Source organism: Quercus robur, chromosome 4 (assembly GCF_932294415.1).
Source record: "Quercus robur chromosome 4, dhQueRobu3.1, whole genome shotgun sequence".
Classification (NCBI taxonomy): Eukaryota; Viridiplantae; Streptophyta; class Magnoliopsida; order Fagales; family Fagaceae; genus Quercus; species Quercus robur.
The window spans coordinates 61,904,801-61,927,907 of NC_065537.1; the positions used below are offsets into that span (position 1 = coordinate 61,904,801).

The following is a 23,107-nucleotide window of genomic DNA, read 5'->3' on the forward strand; positions in this document are numbered from 1 at the left end:
GTTAAACTCTTTGTTCTTCAACACAACATAGGTATATACAATAAAGAAAATTTAATTTAATTTTTATTATAATTTTTTTTGAGGTAATAAAAATTATTTTATAACAGTTAATAGTAGTTATATATATATATATATATATATATATATATATTTATGGATAATTTTATACTTTTAGTATTGGTATTTGATGGAATGAGAATGTTAATTAAATAATTATTTAATCTAACAAATTAATCATAGACTAATGTTGCAAGTCCATTTTCAAATAGGGATAAATTTGTCTATTTAAATCATTTCTTCTCATTTCCATCCTAATTTTTAAACATCCAAAAAAGAGGAAGAGCTAATTACTCCATTCCCCCTTACTAATTTTAAAAACATCCAAATAAGGTAAAGGATAAAGATTCCACTCCACTCTCCTCTCCACTACTCTCCTCCCCTTTATTGCCCTCTACTCTCCATCCCTTCTAAACTTCCAAACAGGACATAAATCCGAAGACCCCAATAACCCTCTCTTCTTCCTCGTCAAAGTCATAGACAAAATCGCCATCTCGAAGCACACATTCTCCTTCCTATCCTATGACAACCTTAATCCAGAATACACATCTGAAGTCATCCTCAACCTCCCACAACCAAACCACAATCTCAACCTCGACATCGTTGGTTCCTCCTCCGATGGTCTCCTCTATCTCTGCTTCGCAAGCACCATCTACCTCTGGGACCCCACCATGTCATCAGTGCTTGCGCCTCTCCCTCCTATAACCCCTCGTGAAATGGTCAATGTCCATTTCTACAGTGTTGGGTTCGAATTCAATTCCATATCCAATGACTTCAAGGTCGTGAGGCTTCTCAATGTTCAGTTTAGGTCCGCGAGCAATTTGCTTCATATAAGTCAAGAAGCGGAAGTGTATAGCGTGAGCAGTGGTTCAAGTTGCGTGTGTGCCTTATGGAATTCATACACAGTCGTGGGCCACAATGTACTTGGATGGGGACTTTTTCTGGTGTGCGACGCCGCTTCCATTAGATAATAATGAGGATGAGAAGATTGTATGCTTCGACTTTGCCAGGGAGGTATTCAAGTCTACTTCATTTCCGAACGCTAGTGTTATCGGGAATTTCTACAGTTGGAAGATGACTCTCACCGCGCTGAATGGGTCTATTGCTATGCTCGTTTATCCTTTTGGGAAGGAGGTGGAGATGTTGTGTTTTGATATATGGGTTTTGTTTGAATTTGGTGTTAGGGAGTCGTGGACTAAGCTTATTAGAATTGGACCCTCTTTGGATTTGGAAAGGCCATTGGGATTTTGGGGGTTTGGAAAGATGTTTATGGAGAGCAAAGAAGGGCAGCTGGTCTTGTATGATCCTTCTACAAACACAGGCAAGATTTTTCCATTTGATGGGCTTAAGGGATCGTTACAAGTTGCTCTCTACACTGAGTTTTGGGAAACAGACGAGGAAACAAGCGAGGAAGACGGTGGTGAGGTCCAAGAGGAGGTGAATCAATGAGGTATGGTTCAATTGTGCTACCATCTTTTATAAAATTGTGGTCCTAAACATTGGTTTTGAGTGTTATCAATACATTATTGTGTTAAATTTTATTTAAGAGCCATTTTGTTGACATTAGCCGGTTTGATGTGGATCAATAAAAAATTATGATATTAAATGGCATTCATTCATATGTAATGTAAAGGTTATTAGGCAGAAATCAAATTGGTGGAATTTTATTTATTTTTATTTAAAAAATTGGTTTAAACACTATGGACTCAATCATTCATAATATAAATGATGACATGAAGTTGAATTAAATAAAACTAAGAAAATAAAGTAATTTCTTATTATTCGTTGGCTTTGGCCTTGGGAAGATTATGTTCAAGATATAGGAAATAGGAATGACTTCATTGTGTGCAACAATGTTAAACTATCTAGATGGGGAGACACTTGAATTTACTTTTTTTTTCCTTCCTTTTTCTTAATTGGGATCTGGGTTTTCAGGTGAGGAACCCTCCCTCATCCTCATGGGCCATGATAACTTGATAAGTAAAATTGAGTTCTCCATTAATCAAACATGTGTTATCATTGGCATAAGTTGGTTCTATTCTTTTTCACTGATTATATTCTTTCTCTTGATTGGCTTAAAAAATAAAAATAATTTTTTGTAGGACAATTTGGACACGAAATTTCCATATAATCTTCTTGGGAACTTATATTTTATGTTGATCATAAAACATTATTTGGCTTTGAAGGATTTTTTGATTATTTTGATGGACGCTATCTAGTACTAGTAGCTTATATATAGTTAGTGCCCTCCACTTCTTTTAGTTTTCCTTGTTTGACCATGGTACTTACCTATTAATTCATATGGGGGATAAAATTTGTTGTTAGTTGGTAGGGTTCTTTCTAAAGTATCTGCCATAGGGCTATAGAATTAATTGCTGCCTAGCATGTACAACTCAGTCGATATTCAATTTGTTAAGGGTCATGGGAGTTAGAATATGAAATCCTTGGAAGGGAGGGAGTTGGTGACTAATGCAAGGGAGTTGAAAAACTAGTTTTAGCAAGAAGCAGTTATACCAAGGAAAATAATTCTATAGAATTATTTTTTTTTTCAAGCATTAAGAGTGAAGTAAACAAAGTGGAATGCAACTCTCCTTTTATGCTTTTGCCAATTGTGTTGAGATTTCTATGCTTTGCCAATTCTTTATTTCTAGGATCCTTTTATGAGTGGATATTTTCTGTTGGCAGCATCACATCACTACTTCCTTTTCAAAGTTGTAGATCTTGATTTTGTTTTGTTTTGATGAATCAGTAAGAGTTTTATTGAAAACCTCAAGAACAAATGATACAAGAGCAGCATATTATAGATTCAGCAGATAACCTATACTGCAGAGCCAAAGCTGCGACACGGCAACAGGACAATGTTTTTCTAAGCACAAAACCACAGTAGGCTATACTCACCTAACATAGAATCAGTTAATTCTAACTCAACCAAAATAACTTCAAGGCAGGGAATGGGGGGCAGGGCATAATTGATCTCCCATTTGTAGAAAGGCACTCTGTTTAACATTGAATTACAGTTGAACTTTTTTTTTTTTTTTTTATAGGTAATAAAACCTTTATTGATAAGTAAAGTACAATGAGTTTACGATAGTAAAATCACTGCAAAAAAAGGGATACAAATAGATCAAAAGGGAAAAGCTAATAGAATTAATGAAATCAAGCAAAGAAGTAAAATGCATAAAACCCTAAATATGAGACCACTCAAACAAAGTCATACTTAGTAAAGACTTCAACAGGTCCACAGTTCTTTCAGTGTCCTCAAATGTTCAGACATTGCATTCTTTCCAAGTTAACCGCATAAGACACGCTGGTACCATATCCAACCATTGAACTTATTGCTCTTCATTCTTCCTTTAACATTCTTCTTAATAATTCCAATGAGATGTTCTTCAATATAGATCTTCCCCTCATGTAAAAAACATTTCTTTGTTCCCACAACTGGTAGATGCCCACCAAGCTAACTTACATTGCATGGTTCTAAACACCCTTCCTTTTAGTTGAGTAGTATCCCAATTTACTAATTCCTTCCTGTAAGTCTTGGCATCTGACACTAAGTAAAAAGGCCCATGATGTTATCCCAAATTCTCTTGGTGATTGAGCATTGAAAACAAGGACATAGTGCTTAATTGTTTCAAAACAAGGACATTGTGCTAGAACTTTTTTAAAAAATAAGGGCAAAAGCCCATTTTCCCCAGGAAAAAAGTACAAAAGGGGGGGGGGGGGTTGTTCGGGGTCGGGAAAGTTACACTAGCTAGGGGAGTAGGTATTTGAACCTTAGAGGTTTCCATTAGAAACAACAAGAAATATTCTTTTAGCTTGAGCTACAAGACTCTTGGCAACAAAATTTAGAAGTTTTTTATTCACTGATGATCAGTGAATATTCTTAAAGCAATTAGGCTGATTGGTTACAACCAATAATAGGATCGCTCTTATGAGTTATGAATAGATAACACTGATAGGTAGAGTATTGTCGTGTAAAGGATTTGGCATATAGAATATAGACAAAGTGAGTGAATAAATTTTCAAATTTCAAAGCTTGTGGGCAGTAATATACTCCATATAATTATGTTATTTCATTGTTTTTTTTTTTTTTTTTTTTTTTTTTTTTTTTTTAAATGATAACTAGGAGAATTTAATGAATTAGAGCTAGACATGGCAAAACGGGTCAGAATTTTCTAACCCGACCCGACCCGACTCGAACCCGATTTTTTTGACCCGAAGCAAAAACGGGTTGACCCGTAACCCGACCCATGTTTTTTGCGGGTCAACCCGACCCGACCCGCGACCCGAACCCGAACCATTTTTTTAAAACTTTTTTTTTTTGGTAAAAAAAAATAGTGAAATTAAGACAATATCGGTTTAATTGTTTATTGTGAGCTTTAAGGAAACAATTGATACATTTACATAACTGCATGCAAATTAATTGAAAAATAAATGGTTGAGCATTCTGTAATGAGTAAAGAGTTTTAGATATCAAATAGCAAAGTATATGCCAAGATAATATTGTTACAGTAAAGTTAAAAACAGATTTAAAATGGTAAATATGTGTGAAACACATTCACAAGTGTGAAAATAGTAAAACCAAAGTATCAAATTAGCATAAATTATGAATGCTTAGATCTATTTTTTAACAATTTATGTTCAAAATAAACGGCTTTTCAAAATAAATTATGATATTTCCTAGAGTGTGTGCTGCTTAACAATGATATGATCTTCATAAAAGAGACTAGGTATAAATAAGTAAGCAATCAAACTTTAATGTATATCTCAAATTGAAATAGAGTGTCAACCACAATTGATAATAGATTATAAAATTAATTTTTAAAATTGTAACTTTCTTATATGTTTTTATTCTTTATCAAATGAGTTATCCAATAAGTCATTTGTAATTTTTTTTTTTTTTTGGAATGTTGATATTGTGTAAAAATAAAACTTGTATATTTGTTTTACTTATCTTTGTGTTGTTTTGTTTTAGATAGCAATGTTAGGATTTGTATAATTTTAAAATTATTGAATAAGTATTAATAAGTTTAACTGAGTTTATTCTTAATATAAGTAGTGAATTCAAAATAATGCATTTTACATCAAGTAATATGTTGCATAACTATCCAAATGGCAAATACATATTGTTTTCTTTATAAAAAAAAATAAAAAAATAAAAAAAAGTAAAAAATTTCATGTAAAAAATTACGGGTCAACCCGACCCAACCCGACCCGACCCGCAACCCGATTGACTCGAACCCATTTTCAACCCGCTTAAAATGACCCGTTTTTGACCCGTGACCCGTTTGACTCGTGACCCGATTGACCCGACCCGAACTCGACCCGACCCGCCCGTTTTGCCATGTCTAATTAGAGCAAGCAACTTCTAACCATTATGGTTGTGTCTCACAACCTCGTATACTAATAGATATTTCTTTTGATTTAAGTGTTGGCAAATAAGATAACTGCCTATCTAAAATTCAGACACGTTTCACTTTAAAAAGCGATACATTATATTGTTTGGTAATGCTACACACGGTTTAAAAGCCTCTCACTATAAATATCAAAAAAAATTAATTGGTTAAAATTAGATGTGCACCAAGATAGAAATAGAGAGGAGCGATGAGGACAGGGAGAGTAACAGAGAAAGAGAGAGTTGATGAAATCATAAAGCTTCAAAAAACGAATATGCACACCCAAAACACCGTTTATCGCAAAACAAAACCCAGTTCTCTTCTAAAAACTGAAATTAAAACCCGTAACTCCTCTGTCTTCTCCGAAACCCAAAAATCAAAACCTTCTCCTTCCCCCAAAATCAAAATCCAAAACTTAGATGAGAAAGAAGTAAGCGATCAGAGGTGCCATTCTCACGCAATCTCCGATTCTCTCACATAATAGCCACCGATTCATTAGGCCAACTCAACCTCAACCCTACTACTACTACAAAAGAAAACCCTAAACAAACCCTAGACGACGACACTACTACTACTGCTGTCACACCTACCAGATCGCCTCGAAGAAGAAGCAGAGGAAGAACCAACCGATGAGGCTTCCGATCAGCCTTCTGTAACTGCCGTCGATTCCGATGCGAAGTACGGCGAGGATTCGAAGAGTTCGTACAACGCCAAGAGAGATATGATTTACACGGAGATAGAAATAGAGAGAGGCGATGAGGCCTGAGGCATGGAGAAAGAAACAAAGAAAGAGGCAAAATCAGACCATCGGAACCACAAGCACATAAAAAGAAAAATCTATGGCCCATCAACACTGGTAATTTTTTTTAAGATTTGGCTATGAAACGTTACTTTTATTTGAGTTTTCATGTTGGATAGGTTTAGATTTGATTTGTTTTTGTTTCAGGTTTTTAAAACACAGAATGATTGGGAATTTAGAGGAATACAGAGATAGTGTTCGTGAATGTCGCTGCCACCATCAGATTATCAAATTATCAAAACTGGCGCCGGTACATTCTTTCCCCCTTTTTAGATTTAGGTATGAATTTAAAAAAAAAAAAAAAAACATCTTTGATAGGATAGTTTTTTATTTATTTATTTATTTTTTTAATTATTGTATTGGTGTTTAGTTTCTGTTTGTTATTTAGATTTGGTTATTTTGGTTGGATTGATATTGATTTAGGTGTTTGGATTAAATTTGATTTTGATGAAGGAATCTGGGTAAAAATGCTTTAGTTTGGGCTATTCGAGTTAAATTAGGGATTGATTTTTTATGTTTTTTTCTCTTTTCTTTGCTTAAGTCTAAAACGTGGGAATCGGAGTGTGTTTTTTGGGTGGGAGTGTTTCTTTTTTATCTAAACGTGGGAGTGTAGAATTGTGGCAGTGTGGGAGTGCTTTAAAAAAAAAAAAAAAAAAAAAAAAAATCTCAATCAAGGTTTAAGGTTTGGCTACCTATTACCTTAATTTCCCATTTATTTTTTTTTCAATTTCTTGAGTTTTGTTTTGTCTATTATTGTATTGGTTAGATTTTGTTTTTGTTTGAAAGATTTTTGTTAGGTTTGTACTTTTTCGCTTGCCCCTGAAATTTGAATTGATTTTATGTTTTGTTGATTTTTGTATTTAGAACCATTTGGTTTTTATTTGGCAGTTTTTATGTTAGATTTTTTTTTTTTTTTTTTTTTTCGTTTTCCCCTGAATTTTGACTACAATTAAGGATGTTGTGACACATAGGAAAAAACACCAATCTAAAAATTTGCCACGTTCGCAGTTAGAAAGCGAAACATTATACTGTTTCAACAACACTAGAATACCGTTTAATATGAATCCAAAAAAGAAAAGAAAAAAGAACACTGTATAATAGCCTCTCAATATAAAAAGAAAACTAACCGGTTAAATCTTAAAATACGTTCGGAAGGCTTGATACGGGGATAGAGAAAGACACAAAGTTCGTCAGAACTAAATACAAACCAACCAAGAAAATAAGTTTCACTCCGATCGTTTCAATATTCGTTCTAACTGCAACAGTGCCCATCCCTTCTCTGCAATTATAGGAAGGTAAGAATGGTATACTCTTTTCCAATTCAACTACTGTGTAACCTTTTTTTTTTTTTTTTTTTTCTCTAATGGTTTCAATTGCCTGACGGTGGTGGTAGTCTGGTGGTATTTCTTTCTGTTCTCTCTGCGCCTTAAGGAATATGGAATCTTTGGTTTTCCTTTTTTTCTTTTTTTTTTTCATTTTACCCCTGCCCTTCGATCTGTCTTTTTGTTTGTTCATGCTGTTTTGTTTGTGTTTTATTAGTATGGAAATGGTTTAAAACCAAACGGTAGACCCTTTTGTTAAAACGGTATTTTAACCATGTGTTTTAATTGTTTTATGGGTATTTTTGTTGGATTTTTTTTATAAGATATTTTGGTTGGATTGTTTTAAAGGTTTGGCGGTTAGATTTTGGTTTGCATTTGGGTTAGACTTGGTTTTATTTTGTATTGACGCAATAATAAAAGAAAATTCAAAATTCGATTTTTTTTTCTTGATGAATGGCTTTGTTTATCTGTTAAAGCATAGTGGGTCACCACACTTTCAATTCCATTCTTAGGGACAGCTAATTGGTTCAACAGTACCTGGTGGTTAGTCAGCTAACTTTTTTTTGACCTGTCTATATTTGATAGATGGTGGTAACTTGGCAAAGAAGTGGTCTACTAAAGAACATCTCTACCCAATCCGCAAGCTTGATCAGTCTAAAGTAAGTATTGATAGTGTATTATTTATTTATTTATTTATTTATTATTATTATTATGAGAAAGGGACTACTCTTTATTGTTTGAAATTTCCCCTTCTCTAAAATCTTTCTCCTGTGGTTTTTTTAGCTCACTTTAAAAGAAAAGAACTATGACAAGGTTTTAGTGGTTATACGTAATGAAGATTCAAGTGATTGGATGAACTGGTCTAAAAAGTGATTTGGGTTTTGAAAGATTGGATCTTGAGGGCAAAGAGTAGCTGGAATTAGATCTTTAAGTTGCAGGACTAAATCAAATGGTTGGTGTTTGATGGTTATTTGGAGTGTGGTTCAATTATATTTTGGAGGGTTTAATTTGAGAGATTATATAAGTTTACCACAATATTTATGTTTATTGTTCGTGAGTTCATATTAGTAGGCTTCTAAAATTTTGCTCAAGTTTTATTTTCAAAAAACAGTTCTGAATTCAAAGTTATTGTTATGATCTATGTAAAGTATTAAAACTATTTATTTTCATATACATATTTTGTGGTCTTTGATGAACTTGAATTGGGTTAGTGATGTGGAATTAAGTTAATTAAGACCATTTGGTGTCAAAGCATATGAGAAAGTGGATTATTGATATATGGATGCATTTACAATTTCTTATAGCATTATTCTTGAGAAATCAAAAGGCATATATTACACCTTTATTAAAGCTTTTTTGTGCAATTGGACTTCATTGTTGATACATAGTTAATTTTTTTTTTTTTTAATTTAAAAAAAGTGTGCTAATATCTGCTTTTTTAAGTTATAAATAACAAAACAACACATAAAAACATAACTCATAATCCATGTTTGACATTTGTAGAGATTTGGAATATTGAAGTTCTTCTAAGCCACAAGATCCCATCTTTTACATTTAAACACCCCCCCCCCCCCCCCCCCCCCCCCGGCCCTCTTTTCACAGCAGTAAGAATTTTATGAAAAAAATAATAAGTGCATGGGTGTTTGCAATGTGGCCTAATTAATATATAATCAAGCCCCTTTTTTGGGTAAGAATTCAATTTATTACTCCCAAACATATACTTGCTATAGCCATGTCATATCTATGCCACGTTACACTGTGTTTGTGTTGTATGATACCATATTTATGCTGTATCCATGAAATAAAAGAGTAATTAAAATTCTTCTATATATAGGCCAAAAATAAACTAGAAGCTGGACATCATTATGAAAAAGTTAGAAGTCATAAAGGATTTTTTTGGATTAAAAAATGAAGTATAAAATAAAAAAGAAATGAGTGAAAAAAGATTTCATGAGAAGAAGTATTGATATGTTTGACTAAAGTTGACCTTTCAAAGAATTTTCTCTTTTCTATTCTCTTTTTTTTTTTTTTTTTTTTTCTTTTCTCACTACAGTCTGTATACCCAACCAAATATTTTAATATCTTGCAAGATTTAGGATATTTTTTCTTTAATGACATCATTTTTTGGGTTCCTACTACCTTAATTATATGTTTAAATTTGATGCTATATTTTATGAAAATCAATAAAGTGTTGTACTTTTCATGTTTAATTTGTGGGTATCTGTTGTATACACCCTATGTACATTAGATTCTTTTGTCCTGTTGTATACACCCTATGTACATTAGATTCTTTTGTCCTGTTGTATATTTATATACTTAAGTCAAAAACTTAGTGCTTAGAGTTGAGTATGGTGCCTTCATGTCTCATAATCCATGGTTTGGGTTTGGGAGAAGAACCATCTTCAGATTGCAATCTTAAAGATTGAGAAGTGGGTTCTGCTATTTTATATTGTGTTCTGCTGTCAGTTGGTCTCAATACTTAAGGTAGTAATAGATTTACAAGCTAGCAAAAGAAAATCTTTGTTTGGTTGTAGAAGATAGACCAACTTTAGGATGGTTGATGACTTCCTTAGCAAAGGAGCCCCTACCAATATTGGAACATTTTGTTATTAGAGGGCTTTCCCCTTTGATTACATTATATTCCATATATGATGCAATCTCATTATGAATTTACTTTATTTACATGTTTGATGTAATTTGGGATCCTATTCAAAAGGCCCAAAATTCACTATTGTAGGCCGTTGATGCTTAATGTTATTTTTCTCTTTAGTTTAACATACTCTTACAAGCAAGATAAACAAATGGACGTACCAGATTACCCTATGAATTTTAATGTATTTCATTGTATTGTTAAGTTTTATTTATTTATTTTTAATTTATTTTTATAGAAGAATAAACTAAATGTATTATTAAGTTATTGTATGTACATATTGCCATGAATTTTAGTGAAGGGTTATGAATTGGTTTAGTTTTAGAATTTGAGCTTCCCATCTACTATTGATAATGCATTTTATATGTGATAGGTGGAATTTTGTATTGATTATATATTGTGGGTTGAGGGTTGTTGTTTTGTTTTTAGATTTTATGTGTATCATTGCAGCTTTTTTGGAATTGTGGATTTGGGATGCACTATAGCTTTTTCTTTTTTCTTTTATGATTAAGAAGTTGGATTCAATGTCCCTTTTAAGGGTTATGTATTGTTATGGCTTTAGAATTTGAAATTCCCATGTACTATTAATTATGCATTATTATTTGACTAATATTTTCTTGACTTGCTATTTGAAATTGTCATGTAAGTTTTAATTGTTTAAAGTCAGATTCACAATGGGTTCATGTCTCGCCACAATTGGCATAGTGCTAAGTTACACACCTTTATTCTCCATTGGTGTTTTGAACTACTACTTGCAAACAAGGCAAACAGAGTCGACACATGGTTGTCCCATACAGTAAATTCAAGCATACAAAGAAATCAACCCAAACTCTTTGGAACTGAACACTTTGCCTTGCCACAATTTATTCTTAGTTGTAAATCCATGAGTTTTCTCTCGGTCAAGATCAACAACCGCATTCTCAAATTACCCCCTACGTCATCAGCTGGTTGTGGCATCAATACTACTCTACACAATTGAATCTTACAAGAATAAGTAGAATAAAGAGAGTATCATTAGTTGGTTAGCCATTATTTTCTGTTAAACATTTTGGTTGTAAAATTGAAATTGTCTTGCAAGTTTTAGTTTGGTGATTCATTGTGGTTCCTAGGAATAGCAGATTTGCTATTTGAAATTGTCATGTAAGTTTTAATTGTTTAAAGTCATATATATTTTTTGTCTCATAGCAGCGAAGTACACAAAAAGTGATTTGAAGAAACTAATTTTTAAATTCTTTAGGGGATATTGGACACTATATGCTTAAATATACTACGTTATTAAAGCAAAGTTCATTAATATGTAAAACAATCCCACGCATTGCGCGGGTTAAACACTAGTGAAAATAATGGAGAAGGAATTTTGAATAGGGATCCAAAAGGACAACAAAATCCCATAATCATTTGGCAAGAAGAAATTTTTAAGAGCTATATGATACTATAGTCTCAAGATCTGGCTATTCATGAAAAAACACATCAGACATTTAATAATTGCAAATAATTCTCAATGCAAATTTACCTTGAAGAAAGAAAAGCAAGATCAACAAGGACCAGCAAGACCAACAAGAAGGACCACAAAACTGCAAATAAAATCTCAAAAAGAAAACTGAAGATTTCAGAAAAGAACCTGCTAATGCTTTTACAAAATCCTCATCAAACTTTGATATCATAGCAAACCCATCCCTGCAGTCTTCAACCTTGATTCCATTTCCTGAGTCAAGCGATCCTTCTCTATTATTGATCTTCTTTTTTTAGATCTTATAAGCTGCTTTTGTTTATCTTTGAGTACCTTTAATTCAGTTGGTAGGTCCTCAATCTTGATTTGAGAATTTAAAAGGTCCGGCTCAGCTTCAAATTCATGCTTCATACGAAACTGTGCTTGCGCAAGTCTATACAAATGGTCAAAGGCAAACTGAACGTTGAACCCAACATGCTGCGCAAGTTTAAAGTTTTTCCACCAAATGAAAAGTAAATTAGCAGTGATGTCCTTTACTTTGGTGTTGCACATGCTTTGTGCAACCCCACCAACAATGTTAAGGACACAAACTTTGTCCTTGGATTTGAAGTGGAGCATGCACTAATATCCCTGTATTTGTCAAATAAGGACTCTAGAATAGGGGCACAGTTCCGAGAGACCATGCAGTCCCTGACTTCTACAACTTCTGATTCCAATTCCAAAAATGTCATATTCAAAATATCCTCATCTGAATGTACTAAATCTTCAAGATTCTTTAAAATCAGTATGAATGTCTCATCTGAATTTACCAAATCTTGAAGAATACTATCCCTATTCCCAGAGTCAGCTTTAGACATCAGTATGAATGACTCATCTGAATTTACCAAATCTTCAAGAATACTATCCCTATTCCCAGAGTCAGCTTTAGACATTATCTCTCCAACCAAATTTACAATAGCAGCTTCTGCATCTTCGAATTCCCTTTTCTCATCTTCATTAAAAGAGTTAATTTTTTCTTTCAAGGTCAAGCCTTATTCTGATATCTTCTCAACAATATTGTCCTTATCCACAATTCCCAACTCCACATCTACACGCTTCCCGCTTAGCGAAAGTAACACCTGGTAAAATTAAGCCAAGTCAATGAATTGGTGTACAAAGAAACATATTAAGGTAAAGCAAGACGATGAAATAAGTAATAGAACTGTGCTTGTTGGGGACTAGACTCAAGTGACCGGTTATCTTGTCGTACTAATCATCTATGTTTTATTTGTTTTAACCATTCTTTCCAATTTCTTCTTATGGCTATTGAGGTATCTACTTCCTAAGCAAGAACACACCAAAAAGCCCATGGTGCCTGTGTCAAACTGGATAGGCCTAGGGCACGGTTGCTTGAGTGTCTGTTGTGATAAATCTTAATTTGAGATCTATATGTTCTAAAAGCTCTAATACCCCTTGAAAAACTCTAATTTAGGCCCCAAGCAATTAATGCAATGAAATTAATGAATTTATTGCACAATTTAACTAGATTTTCCACTCATAAATAAATATTATTATATTCATCACAAATATCAAATACTGAATCTAAAGTAGTAAACAATCAGCACAAAGATTTTAGTAAAGAAATGGAAAACCAATGAAGAACCTCTTCAATTTTAAAAACTATTTTGGGGGATCCAATCATGTTAGAAATCCACTATAAGGAAACAGTCACAACAGTCTTACCATATGGATAGGGAGGCTCTTGCATGGTCTCAAGATGTTAAAGAATAAGGCCTATTCACCAGTTGGGACTTAGGAGGCCTTTGTTAGGGCATTGCAAATAAGCTATGGAAGTACAGCCTATGATGATCCAATGGAAGCCCTTACAAAGCTTAGGCAGACCAGCTTTTAATGGGCAATTTGAAGCACTATCAAATAGGATTAAGGGGCTGTTAGAAAAGCACAAGTTGTTTTCCCATTGGATTAAAGGATGAGATAAGACTTCTTGTGAGAATGCTAAACCCACTGAATCTTAATGCTGCTTTAGATTAGTAAAAACTCAAGAGTACCTCTTAAGTCTTAACTGGTTGGAAAACTTTCAAAAATTCTCAAGATTCAAGTAGGCCTTCCATCTTGGGATCATTTGAGGTTGTACAAGATTGGACCAACTTAAGCCTAAACTTCTTGTCCACACGATCCCTCCAGCTCAAATGGATGAAATAAGGAAGAAAGGGCTCTGTTATCATTGTGATAAGAAGTGGCAGCCTGAACATAAGTAATGGAAGGGCTACAAACTCACTCAAAACATTTGCAAGGGTTTCACCTTGAGGAAATTATTGATGCATACCTAGTAGAGACCGCAGTTACTACTGCAGAGTAAGAGGTAACAGCGGATGCAATTGAAATCAAATTATATGCAGTAATTGGAAACCCATCTTCAAGTACCAAGAGAATGTTAGAAAAGATTAAAGGCCAGTGTGCTATTATCCTCATTGACATTGGTAGCACTCATAACTTCCTAGAGTCATCAATCTTGGAAGCATTGAGGCTGTTGGTAACATCCAAGAAAGGGCCTGAAGTTAAGTTGGCTAATATGGTTGTGATCATGACAAAGGGAGCTTGTGTTGATGTTTAAGTCACAATGCAAGGCGATTTTCCTCCATTAGAAGGATGTGCGGTAGTGCTACGAAAACAATGACTTAGCACTCTTGGCATTATCCAATGGGACTTCAAGCAATTGACCATGAAGTTCTTGCATATAGGAAACTAGGTTCTATTACAAGGTCTGAAATTCCCCAATTCCCCTCAGCACGATGGAGATAAGTTCTTCAAGTCTTTAACAAGGAAGGCAATTGTGTTGCAAATTACTATGATGGGTACAAGCAGGTTAGAAACAACAATTGGAAGAGACTAACAGGCTTTTGGATGATATTGCCAAGTCTTTGACACTCCTTCGGGGTTGCCACTGTCCAGGGGACATAAGCATTAAATCACCTTGAAGAATGGCACTCAACCCATTTGTGAAAAGCCTTATAGGTACAGTTACTATTAATAAACTGAAATAGAAAAGATAGATAAGGAATTGCTAGATGCAGGGTCCATTAGGGCCAGTCAAAGGCTCAAAGCCCATTTTCTTTGATAATTTCAATAGGTACAATGGGAGCGGTGTGATTTGAACTCTGGGCGTCTTCATTGGAAATACTAAGATGTGCCAATTGAGCTATGAGGCCCTTAGCAAGCCCATTTCCCTTCTTCTATGTTCAGCAGTAACTTGGCAATAACTTGAAAGGGATTACGCTACAAAATGTTCTCCTACTTTACAAGGAAGAGTGCACCTTAGTCCTAATTCATCTTTCAAAACCAATTTTGGCTCGTCATTTTAGTTACCTTAAGTCCTTACACAAAGCGAGGCAGGATTTCTATTGTAAAAGGATGAAAATCAAACTCAAGATGTATATCAAGGAGTGTAAGGTCTGTCAAAGTTCAAAATTGAAACCTCAGCCCTTGATGGACTTAAGTCAAAGCACAAATTTTAACAAAAATCTAGTTTAAACTCACACGTCTATGTATCATCCGATATGTATGATTAATACGATAACATATAATTCATATGATACACATTTATGTGTCATATGATTCATGAACATGATCAATATGTACCTACAATATGGTACTTTTTTCATTCGATACAATACATATCACATGAAAGAGTAAGGGAAGAGAGATGCAAACACAAGATAAAACCAAGAAGTGTTATCAAAGAGGAAACTGAAGAACTAGGCAAAAAACCTCTTCGTAACCTTCCAAGTTGAAATCAATTCACTAGTGAATAAGTTGGAGTACATGAATAACAAAAAACCCTCCAAGCCTAGTCTACTCAATGTACTTGAGCCCTCCAAACTCCTTCTACCAACGGACTTCTTGGAGTCTTGTCTTCATTAGTTTTTTGGATCCTGCAATACCGCTTGATTGCATCCACCACTTAATGGCTTCTTTCAATACTTCCCAATAGCACCAAAACTTGACTTAACACTTAGATTAGGTGTGGTAAGTATTTGGGCTAAGAACCTCTCAAGGATGTAGAGATGGAGAGGTAGGAGTAGAGAAAAACCAAGAAAAAATGTGTAGATGATTGTGGGTATAACAGTCTCTAACTCTCAAGTGTTTTTGCTAGGACTTTCTCTTTGAAAAACACTCCTTACATTTCTTGGATAATGAGGGTATTTATAATGTGGGTAAATAATTTTGTAAAACACTTTATATTTTTGCCAAACAGAATGTTTTGCAGGTACTTCGTGAGATGGCCTTTCTCGCGAAGTACTCGCAAACTTGATAGCCTGGCGTGACTCTTCAGCTTCCAGTCATGTGCTTCACACGTGGCCTTTCGTGGGTTACCCTTCTCGCGAGTTAGTCGTGAACTGCGCTGATCCATCTTTGAAGCTTGATTCTTCACCAATCTCTCACACTCATCTCTTACAAATAAACTCACATAAATACAGGGAAATGATTGAAGAGATTAGAATCAAATTTGGCACAGAATTAAAACAAAGGGTAGTTGGAAATCACAACATTACAATATATATATATATATATATATATATAGGCAAGGCAATGTTATAGCACATGCCTTAGTTAAAAGAGCAAAGTTTTCATTTTCGCTTTTAGTTTGGATGGAGTTTGTTCCTTTTGACATTGATAATCTTGTAATTACTGATTTACTAGCAAGTTGATTAATGCAATGCAAATACCATTTCTATAAAAAAGAAAAAAAGTTAAGTTCATTATAGAACCGTTACGTGCCTTATTACTATCATTAAAAAATTAAAAAAAATATCAAAATATGAAAAGGAAATTTTTAAAATTGTGTAGGTTGTTTATGCTTAAACTCAAGATTCAAGAACGCTGTACTTCTCAATAAAAGAGTCATATATCCCACTAAAATTTTAGACAACAAACACAGTCCATAAAATAAATAAATACATACACACATATATAACGGTAACATAATTTTTCAAGTTTTATTGATGTCTTCTTTAATCTTTATTGCATAAACTTCACTAAAAAAATTAAGTAAAAATTCTCTATTTATAAAAATACATATTAAATTTGACAAAGTTTATTTTTAAATAAAATATGTATAATATGTTTTTAGTGAAAATAATGTTCCATAATAAGATATTATTGTCTTTACAGAACTCTTTTATTTTTTTTAATTTTAATTATTTGAGCTGAACAAATATCGTCCCACACCACACATATCATGATTATGACTTTCTTAACAAAATTTTAAATACTGGTTTTTATTTTGTTAGCACTAAAGCTAGATAGATTTTTCTTTTTTTTTTAAAAAGATAAAATTTATTTATTATTTAGCTTGTATATTTTGGTAATTTTCATTTCTTGATTCTTTTATTTGTACTAAAAGGAAGATAAAAAAAATACTCAAGTTTTTATTATTATCATTATTTATAAAGTTCTTTTTGTAGGTAAAAAAGAAAAAAGAAAAAAAAGTACAGAATCATAGGAGTATTCCCATCAGTGAGTATATAATAAAAAAAGATGTCAAATTTACATATTTTTGCCTAAAAACTAGTGGGTGCATAATTGTGCATAACAATTTTGCAACAATGCAAATGACTATTTTATTCTCTCTTTTTTCTCTCCCTCCGTATTCAACCTTTCACAACCTCTCTCTTCCCCTCTGTTTCTTTTTTCCTCATTTTTCATTCCTCTGAAAATTGCTCACTCTCAGTGACTATGTCTCTCTTATATTATCCTAGATCGATGTCAGTGATAGTTTTGGTGTCATGTGGGTCATAGATTTGCAAAATAGATTTCCTTAACATTCATATATTTGCTTGAAATAATAGGTCTTTTTAGTTAACCGCATATAGTTCTCATAACAAAGTAAGAGAAGCAAGATCAACAACATCAGATCAAAAGGACCACGAAGGCACGAACAAAGTCAGACTCTCAAGAAGAAAACTGGAGACTACATAAACAAACTCGCTAACACCATCACACTCAACGCATCCAACTTCGATATCACAGAAAAAAAGTCCTTGGTGTGTTTGATATCAGCTCAATGTCAACAAACAAGCATTCCTTCTGGTCCTATACAAAAAAAAAAAAAAAAAAAAAAAAAAAAAAAAAGCATTCCCTCTGAGATTTATTTTATTTTTATTTTTATTTTTATGTAGATGCTACATGCTTCAGTTTAATTTTATACGTGTTCCTCCGAGTCAGTCATTAGATTATGAATCTTGAGCTGATAATTGTAAAAGGGTTTTATCTTTTTCTAAATTCATGCTGAAGATGAATCCACGATTGTGCGAGTCTATACAAATGATCAAATGCAAACTGAAAATCGAACCCGCCATGCTGCAAAATCTTAAAGTTCTTCCACCAATTGAAAAGTAAATTTGGAATGACCTCTGCATTGTACATGTTGTGTGCAACTCCACAGAATATGTTAAGGAAACGTGTCATTGTCCTTGGCAGTGGCACTATATAAATATAACATGTATGTTGCTGTGATAAGGGAAGCTTCTAATAAAATAGAAGCTCCGTACTTCACTAGATCAAATAGAAGGAAGGAATTTTGAGAAAAAGATCCCAAAGGACAGCCAAAGCCCATAAATTTTTTGAAGGAAAAAATTAACAAGAACCATATGATAATTTGTCTCAAATTCTATCCATTAATGAATAAATACATGAAGTATTTAACTGCAGATAGTTCTCATAAAAATTTACCTCGGGGAAAGAAGAGTAAGAACAACGTCACAAGATCAAAAGAAAGGACCATGCACAAAGGCCTAAATAAATTCCCAGGAAGAAGCCCGGAGACTACATAAATGAACTCAGTAACACTATCACACTCCACTCATCCAGCTTTGATATCACAGAAAACAAGTCCTTGGTGTTTTCGAAATCAGCTCAATATCAGCAATCCAGCGCTCCATCTCCGGTAGTGATTCTCTTTTTGTAGAAGCTACACATTGCTTCTGTTTGACTTTGAGTTCCTCAAACTTAGTTGTTAGATCACGAATCTGGACATGATAACTAAGAAGGGTCTCATTAGTTAGAAATTCACGATGAAGACAAAACCAGGATTGTGCAAGTTTATACAACTTATCCAAGGCAAACTCAATATTGAATCCGGCGTGCTGCACAAGCTTAAAGTACTTCCACCAATTGAAAAGTAAATCCGTAGTGACCTCTGTGTTGCACATGCTGTGTGCAACTCCACCAAATATGTTGATGAGACGCATCTTTGTCCTTGGATTTAAAGTGGGGTCAGCGCTAAAATCCCCGAATTTTTTAAATAAGCTCTTTAGAATTTGATGATGCCGAAAAAATCACCAGTAAGTCACACAGTGCTCGCACGTTTGAAACAGCACCTATACAACGAAAAGAGAAGAACTAACAGAGAGTACCAGTGTGGTGCCGGTCAAATACCCTCCGAAGGTCAAGTTAAAATTATTCTCACAACTCTAGAGTGGTAGAGAGGGTAAATTAGGCGTACCTTGAATAGCAAGGGTATTGGGGCTTTTATAGTAGTGGAGGGTTGACCTCTTTCCCTTTGAATAGAAGTCTTTTCTTTATAGGAGTCTTCTTGGGCGTATTTCGTGATATCCTTTCCATATAGGAATTCCTTTGGGTATCACTAAGCGTGGAGAGCAAGACATTTCCTTATATACGCAATCGTGGACGGCAAGCAATCCTAAGGTCGTCAGCTTATGCTACGCCTTCGGCCTTAATCCCGTCAGCTTCATGATCCCGTTAGCCCTTAGGTATGCCTTACTGGTGCCTCTCTCTAAATATCCCTTTCGTCAATACCTTCAAGCGAAAGCTGACGGGCTTACTTCTATCCGTCCGCTTTTAACTATCGGTTTATCTTATTGTGAGTGATCTCTATTTTTATCCATATCAGTTGCCCCCTACTCTATATCCTCGTCACCTTTTATACTGACGGGTTATGGAGTTTAGTTTTTGTTAACTAATTATTATTATATTCTTTATAGGAGCGGGAAAATCATTCACAGGGAACTCCTCAAGCCACCGTACATTTAATGCTCTGGATAAATGGCGCATTCTCATTGGCTCCGCTTCTTACGAAGGCGTCGCTTCGTCTTCCGTGCATTTCTTTTCTATATATAAATGGTGCCTCCTCCTCATTCTCTCTATTTCATCCTTGTTGATCTTCGAGAGAGAAAGCCCGTCACCCTCAACTCATTCCTTACTTCTGTCAGTTTGTCTGTTGCTACCCTTAAGGCTATTCTTCTTAAAAAAGCTAACTTATCAGTAAGTTCCGTTTCCTCTTCTTCTTTTTTTTGTATTTTTGCTTATAGATGAATAATTCCTTTAGTGAGGACGTTAGCTTAGGTACTTAGATTGGATTCGTCACTTGTAGGTAGTCAGATGTCAAGTGACGCGTCGTGTGAGGAGTCGTTAGTCCACGAAGGAGCGAGCTACGACAAGGCCTTTGGTTTAGGTGATGAGTCAGAGGACTTCTCACTTTCGTCAGAGAAAGAGACGTCGACCCAATCTCCCGATGGTAACGTTGAGAGTTATGCTGAAGGGGGTGAGGAGGCGGAAGACGAAGGGGAGGACGAAGTAAAAGAGGGAAAAAAGAGAAGTGGAACTGACGTTGATGATGTTGATGGTGACAGGGATTATGATGACGGTGACGAGGAATCTAGTGAAGGGACGTCAGAGGGTCTCGGGGATAACCGTCATTTCATTCTTCCTGAGGATTAGGCCATCAACAAGTTTTTACCTATGATGAGTGATAAGGTTTTTAAGGAGTTGCGAACCCGTTATCAAATTCCAGACAGTATCCCAATCCATTTACCCAGAGAGAACGAGAGATGTTACTCGGGGAGAACTGCTGACGTTGGCATGTATGATGCCATGTTTCCTGCGGGGCTTAGATTGCCACTGACGGCCTTGCACCGTCAGCTGACTGATTTTCTAGGTCTGTTCGTTAGTCAAATTGCTTCGAATGCCTGGAGAATTTTTATAAGTGCTGAAATCCTATGGAGTCGTCTTAGTGGAGGAAACCGTCAGCTTACCTTAGACGAGTTCTTTTATTGCTATAGACCCCATCGCATCGCATCTTCTAAGGGGACATACCATTTTAATGCCCGGGAGAAAGGTTTGAGGCTAGTATCGGATATGCCGGATTCCAATAGGAACTGGAAAAGTAGGTATTTCTTTGTTAAGGGGACGGATTGGGTATGCCGTCAGGAGGAGTGGAAAACGATGCCTTATGGTTACTTTGACAATACTTGGGCTTTTGTCAGGGATTCAAGTTAATCCCGTCAACCATTTTTCCCTTGTTTTGTGGTGACGCTTCAACGTTGTCTTTCCCTTGGTTTCAGCTAATACCCGTCCCCATATAATTGATGAACAGGAGGAGTTCATTCGTCGAGTTCTTGACATTCCATTAAAGCAGCGAAAGTGCAGGGACTTAATCACCCTTGACACTCTTCATTTATACTGTGGAGGCCTGGAATCGTCAGTGAAGCTAGGAGACTAGACGATTTCTCTCGCCGACGTGAGTAAACTCTTGGTTGCCTCCGTCGATCTTACCCCTCCCGTTTGTTGTAATAATTGCTAATTACTTTGTGTAGAGATGGAGTCTGCTAGGCAAAGGGTGAGGGCTGCTGCAACCTGTAAAAAGGAGGAAAAGAAAGCAAAGGAGGCAGAGAGGGAACCTCGTTAACCCCCAAGACCGTCACTAAAGTCTCAAAAAGAAAGCCCGATGGGAGTGACCGTCGTCCATCCAAGAAGGCTGCCGTCACTCCTGGGAACATTTCTTTGAAGGAAAAATCTCCCCTTAAACCAAGCTACGGTGCAGGCAAGGGGGTAATGACTTCCTCAGGTCCCGTCATCGAGGGCCCTTGCTGCCTCTTGACCCACAAGGACTATGTCGTCGGGGAGGTTGGGTCCTTTATAAAGCCGATGGATATAGAGCCTTGCGACTTGTTGGGGATGGAGGACTTAGGGACGTTGGCTCTCTTTGATCTTACTAGGGTATGCTTGCTGCCTTTCAATTAAGTTGGTTTCATTTCGTTTTACTTTACTTTGATTGACGCCTGTGTTCTTTTCTCAGGCATTGGTGCGTGTCAAGGCCTTTTAGGATCGTTGTGTTGCCAAGGAGGGGGTCGTCACCCGGGTCCGGAAACATAACGCAAATTTGATGAATGAACAGGGGCAATACGAGGATGCTGTCCGCATGCTAAACGGTGAGCTGAAGGAAGTGAGGGAGAAACTGGAAGAGGCTGACCGTCAGAAGGAAAAGCTTCAGCAAGATGTGACAGATCTGAGCAAAAGGGTGGAGATGGCTGGGACTGACGCCGTTCGAGAATTTAAAACGTCGCAATCATTCATTGACTCTTGTGCTGAGTATTATGGCACTGGGTTTGAAGATTGCCTCAAACAAGTTGCGTCAGTTTTCCCGGAGCTGGACCTATCTGGGATTACCCTTGATGATCTTGTACCGACGTCACCTGCTGCTAATGACGTTGTTGATGAAGGTGACGGCTCTCTTGAGTCCAATCTTCCTCCCAGGAATGACGGTGTAGTCGTTCTCGCCCAACCTATTGCCAATCCTCCTCATACCCCTACTTCTAATTCTCAGAAGGTGTTTGTAGATGTTGAAAATCAGTCTCAGAAAGATGACGGGAACCCTGCTGACGCTCCTACTGCCTAAAATTTTCTTTTTGTATTTCAATCATTTTGTAAATAATTAATTGTTAAAGTGCCCTTTTGGTTTTTTTTCTTTTGTTTGTAGACAATTTATTTTGTTATGTGGCATGTTATCTTCGTCGCTTCTTACTTTTTAAATCATTGATTGTGTTGGATGAATTCGTTGGTCCTGTAATCCTGTCTGTTTTGGGGCACCCGTCAGCTTTTGAGAGTGGACTTGTTCAATGAGAAAATCTGTTGATACGGGCTTCGTGAAACTTATGTTCCTTTTTGATCCCGTCCGTCTCATCCTTTTGAGTTTGGTAGGCTCATCAGTTTCATGAGCTTTACCTCTGGGCATTTGATGGTGTAGCTAACCTTATGACCTCATCCATTTTGTATGGAACGTTATTTTTTCTAGGCCTGTTAGCTTTGTAGTTTATTCATGTTAAAGTGTCTAATGATCCCATCGCCTTTTTAAAAGCCTGTCGGCTTAGTAGCCTCGTCCATTAATCGATCATGTTATTTTTATAACTTCACTTACTTTGATAGGACCGTCGGCTTTCAGCCATGTTATGGACTTAATGACGTTGTCATGTAAGCCCGTCGGTTTTATAACTTGTCCATGTTATGATAGTCTCATCTGTTTGGTGAGACCGTCGGCTTTTTAACTCCTGGCCATTTTATGAACCTAATGACCTTGTCGTGTAAGGCCTTCGGCTTCATGACCTTGCTCAGGTGATAACAGTTTCATCTACTTGG

General features: G+C 35.6%; 2 protein-coding genes across 4 annotated transcripts; both read left to right on the forward strand.

Annotated features, from left to right (window-relative positions):
• Positions 1-974: 974 nt before the first annotated feature.
• On the forward strand, positions 975-17,659 carry LOC126723248 (F-box/kelch-repeat protein At3g23880-like). The gene is made up of 2 exons (XM_050426571.1): positions 975-1,507; positions 17,524-17,659. The coding sequence occupies exon 1, from the start codon at positions 976-978 to the stop codon at positions 1,504-1,506; it is 531 nt and encodes a 176-aa protein (XP_050282528.1). The 5' UTR covers position 975; the 3' UTR covers position 1,507; positions 17,524-17,659.
• LOC126723250 (uncharacterized) lies at positions 5,628-11,388 on the forward strand. 3 transcript variants are annotated; one of them, XM_050426574.1, is made up of 4 exons: positions 5,628-6,309; positions 6,400-6,502; positions 8,160-8,233; positions 10,872-11,388. In XM_050426574.1, the coding sequence occupies exons 1-4, from the start codon at positions 6,293-6,295 to the stop codon at positions 10,927-10,929; spliced, it is 252 nt and encodes an 83-aa protein (XP_050282531.1). In that variant the 5' UTR covers positions 5,628-6,292; the 3' UTR covers positions 10,930-11,388. The 3 variants fall into 3 exon arrangements, with proteins under 3 accessions (XP_050282531.1, XP_050282530.1, XP_050282529.1); XM_050426573.1 differs by having other exon boundaries at positions 5,630-6,309; positions 10,892-11,388; XM_050426572.1 differs by having other exon boundaries at positions 5,634-6,309; positions 10,888-11,315.
• Positions 17,660-23,107: the final 5,448 nt, after the last annotated feature.

Coding starts and splice junctions, on each gene's coding strand:
- LOC126723248 (XM_050426571.1), top strand. CDS start 976: ATGTACTTGGATGGGGACTTTTTCTGGTGTGCGACGCCGCTTCCATTA.
- LOC126723250 (XM_050426572.1), top strand. Junction 6,503..8,159: donor AATTATCAAAACTGGCGCCG/GTACATTCTTTC, acceptor TATATTTGATAG/ATGGTGGTAACTTGGCAAAG. Junction 8,234..10,887: donor GCAAGCTTGATCAGTCTAAA/GTAAGTATTGAT, acceptor AATTGTTTAAAG/TCAGATTCACAATGGGTTCA.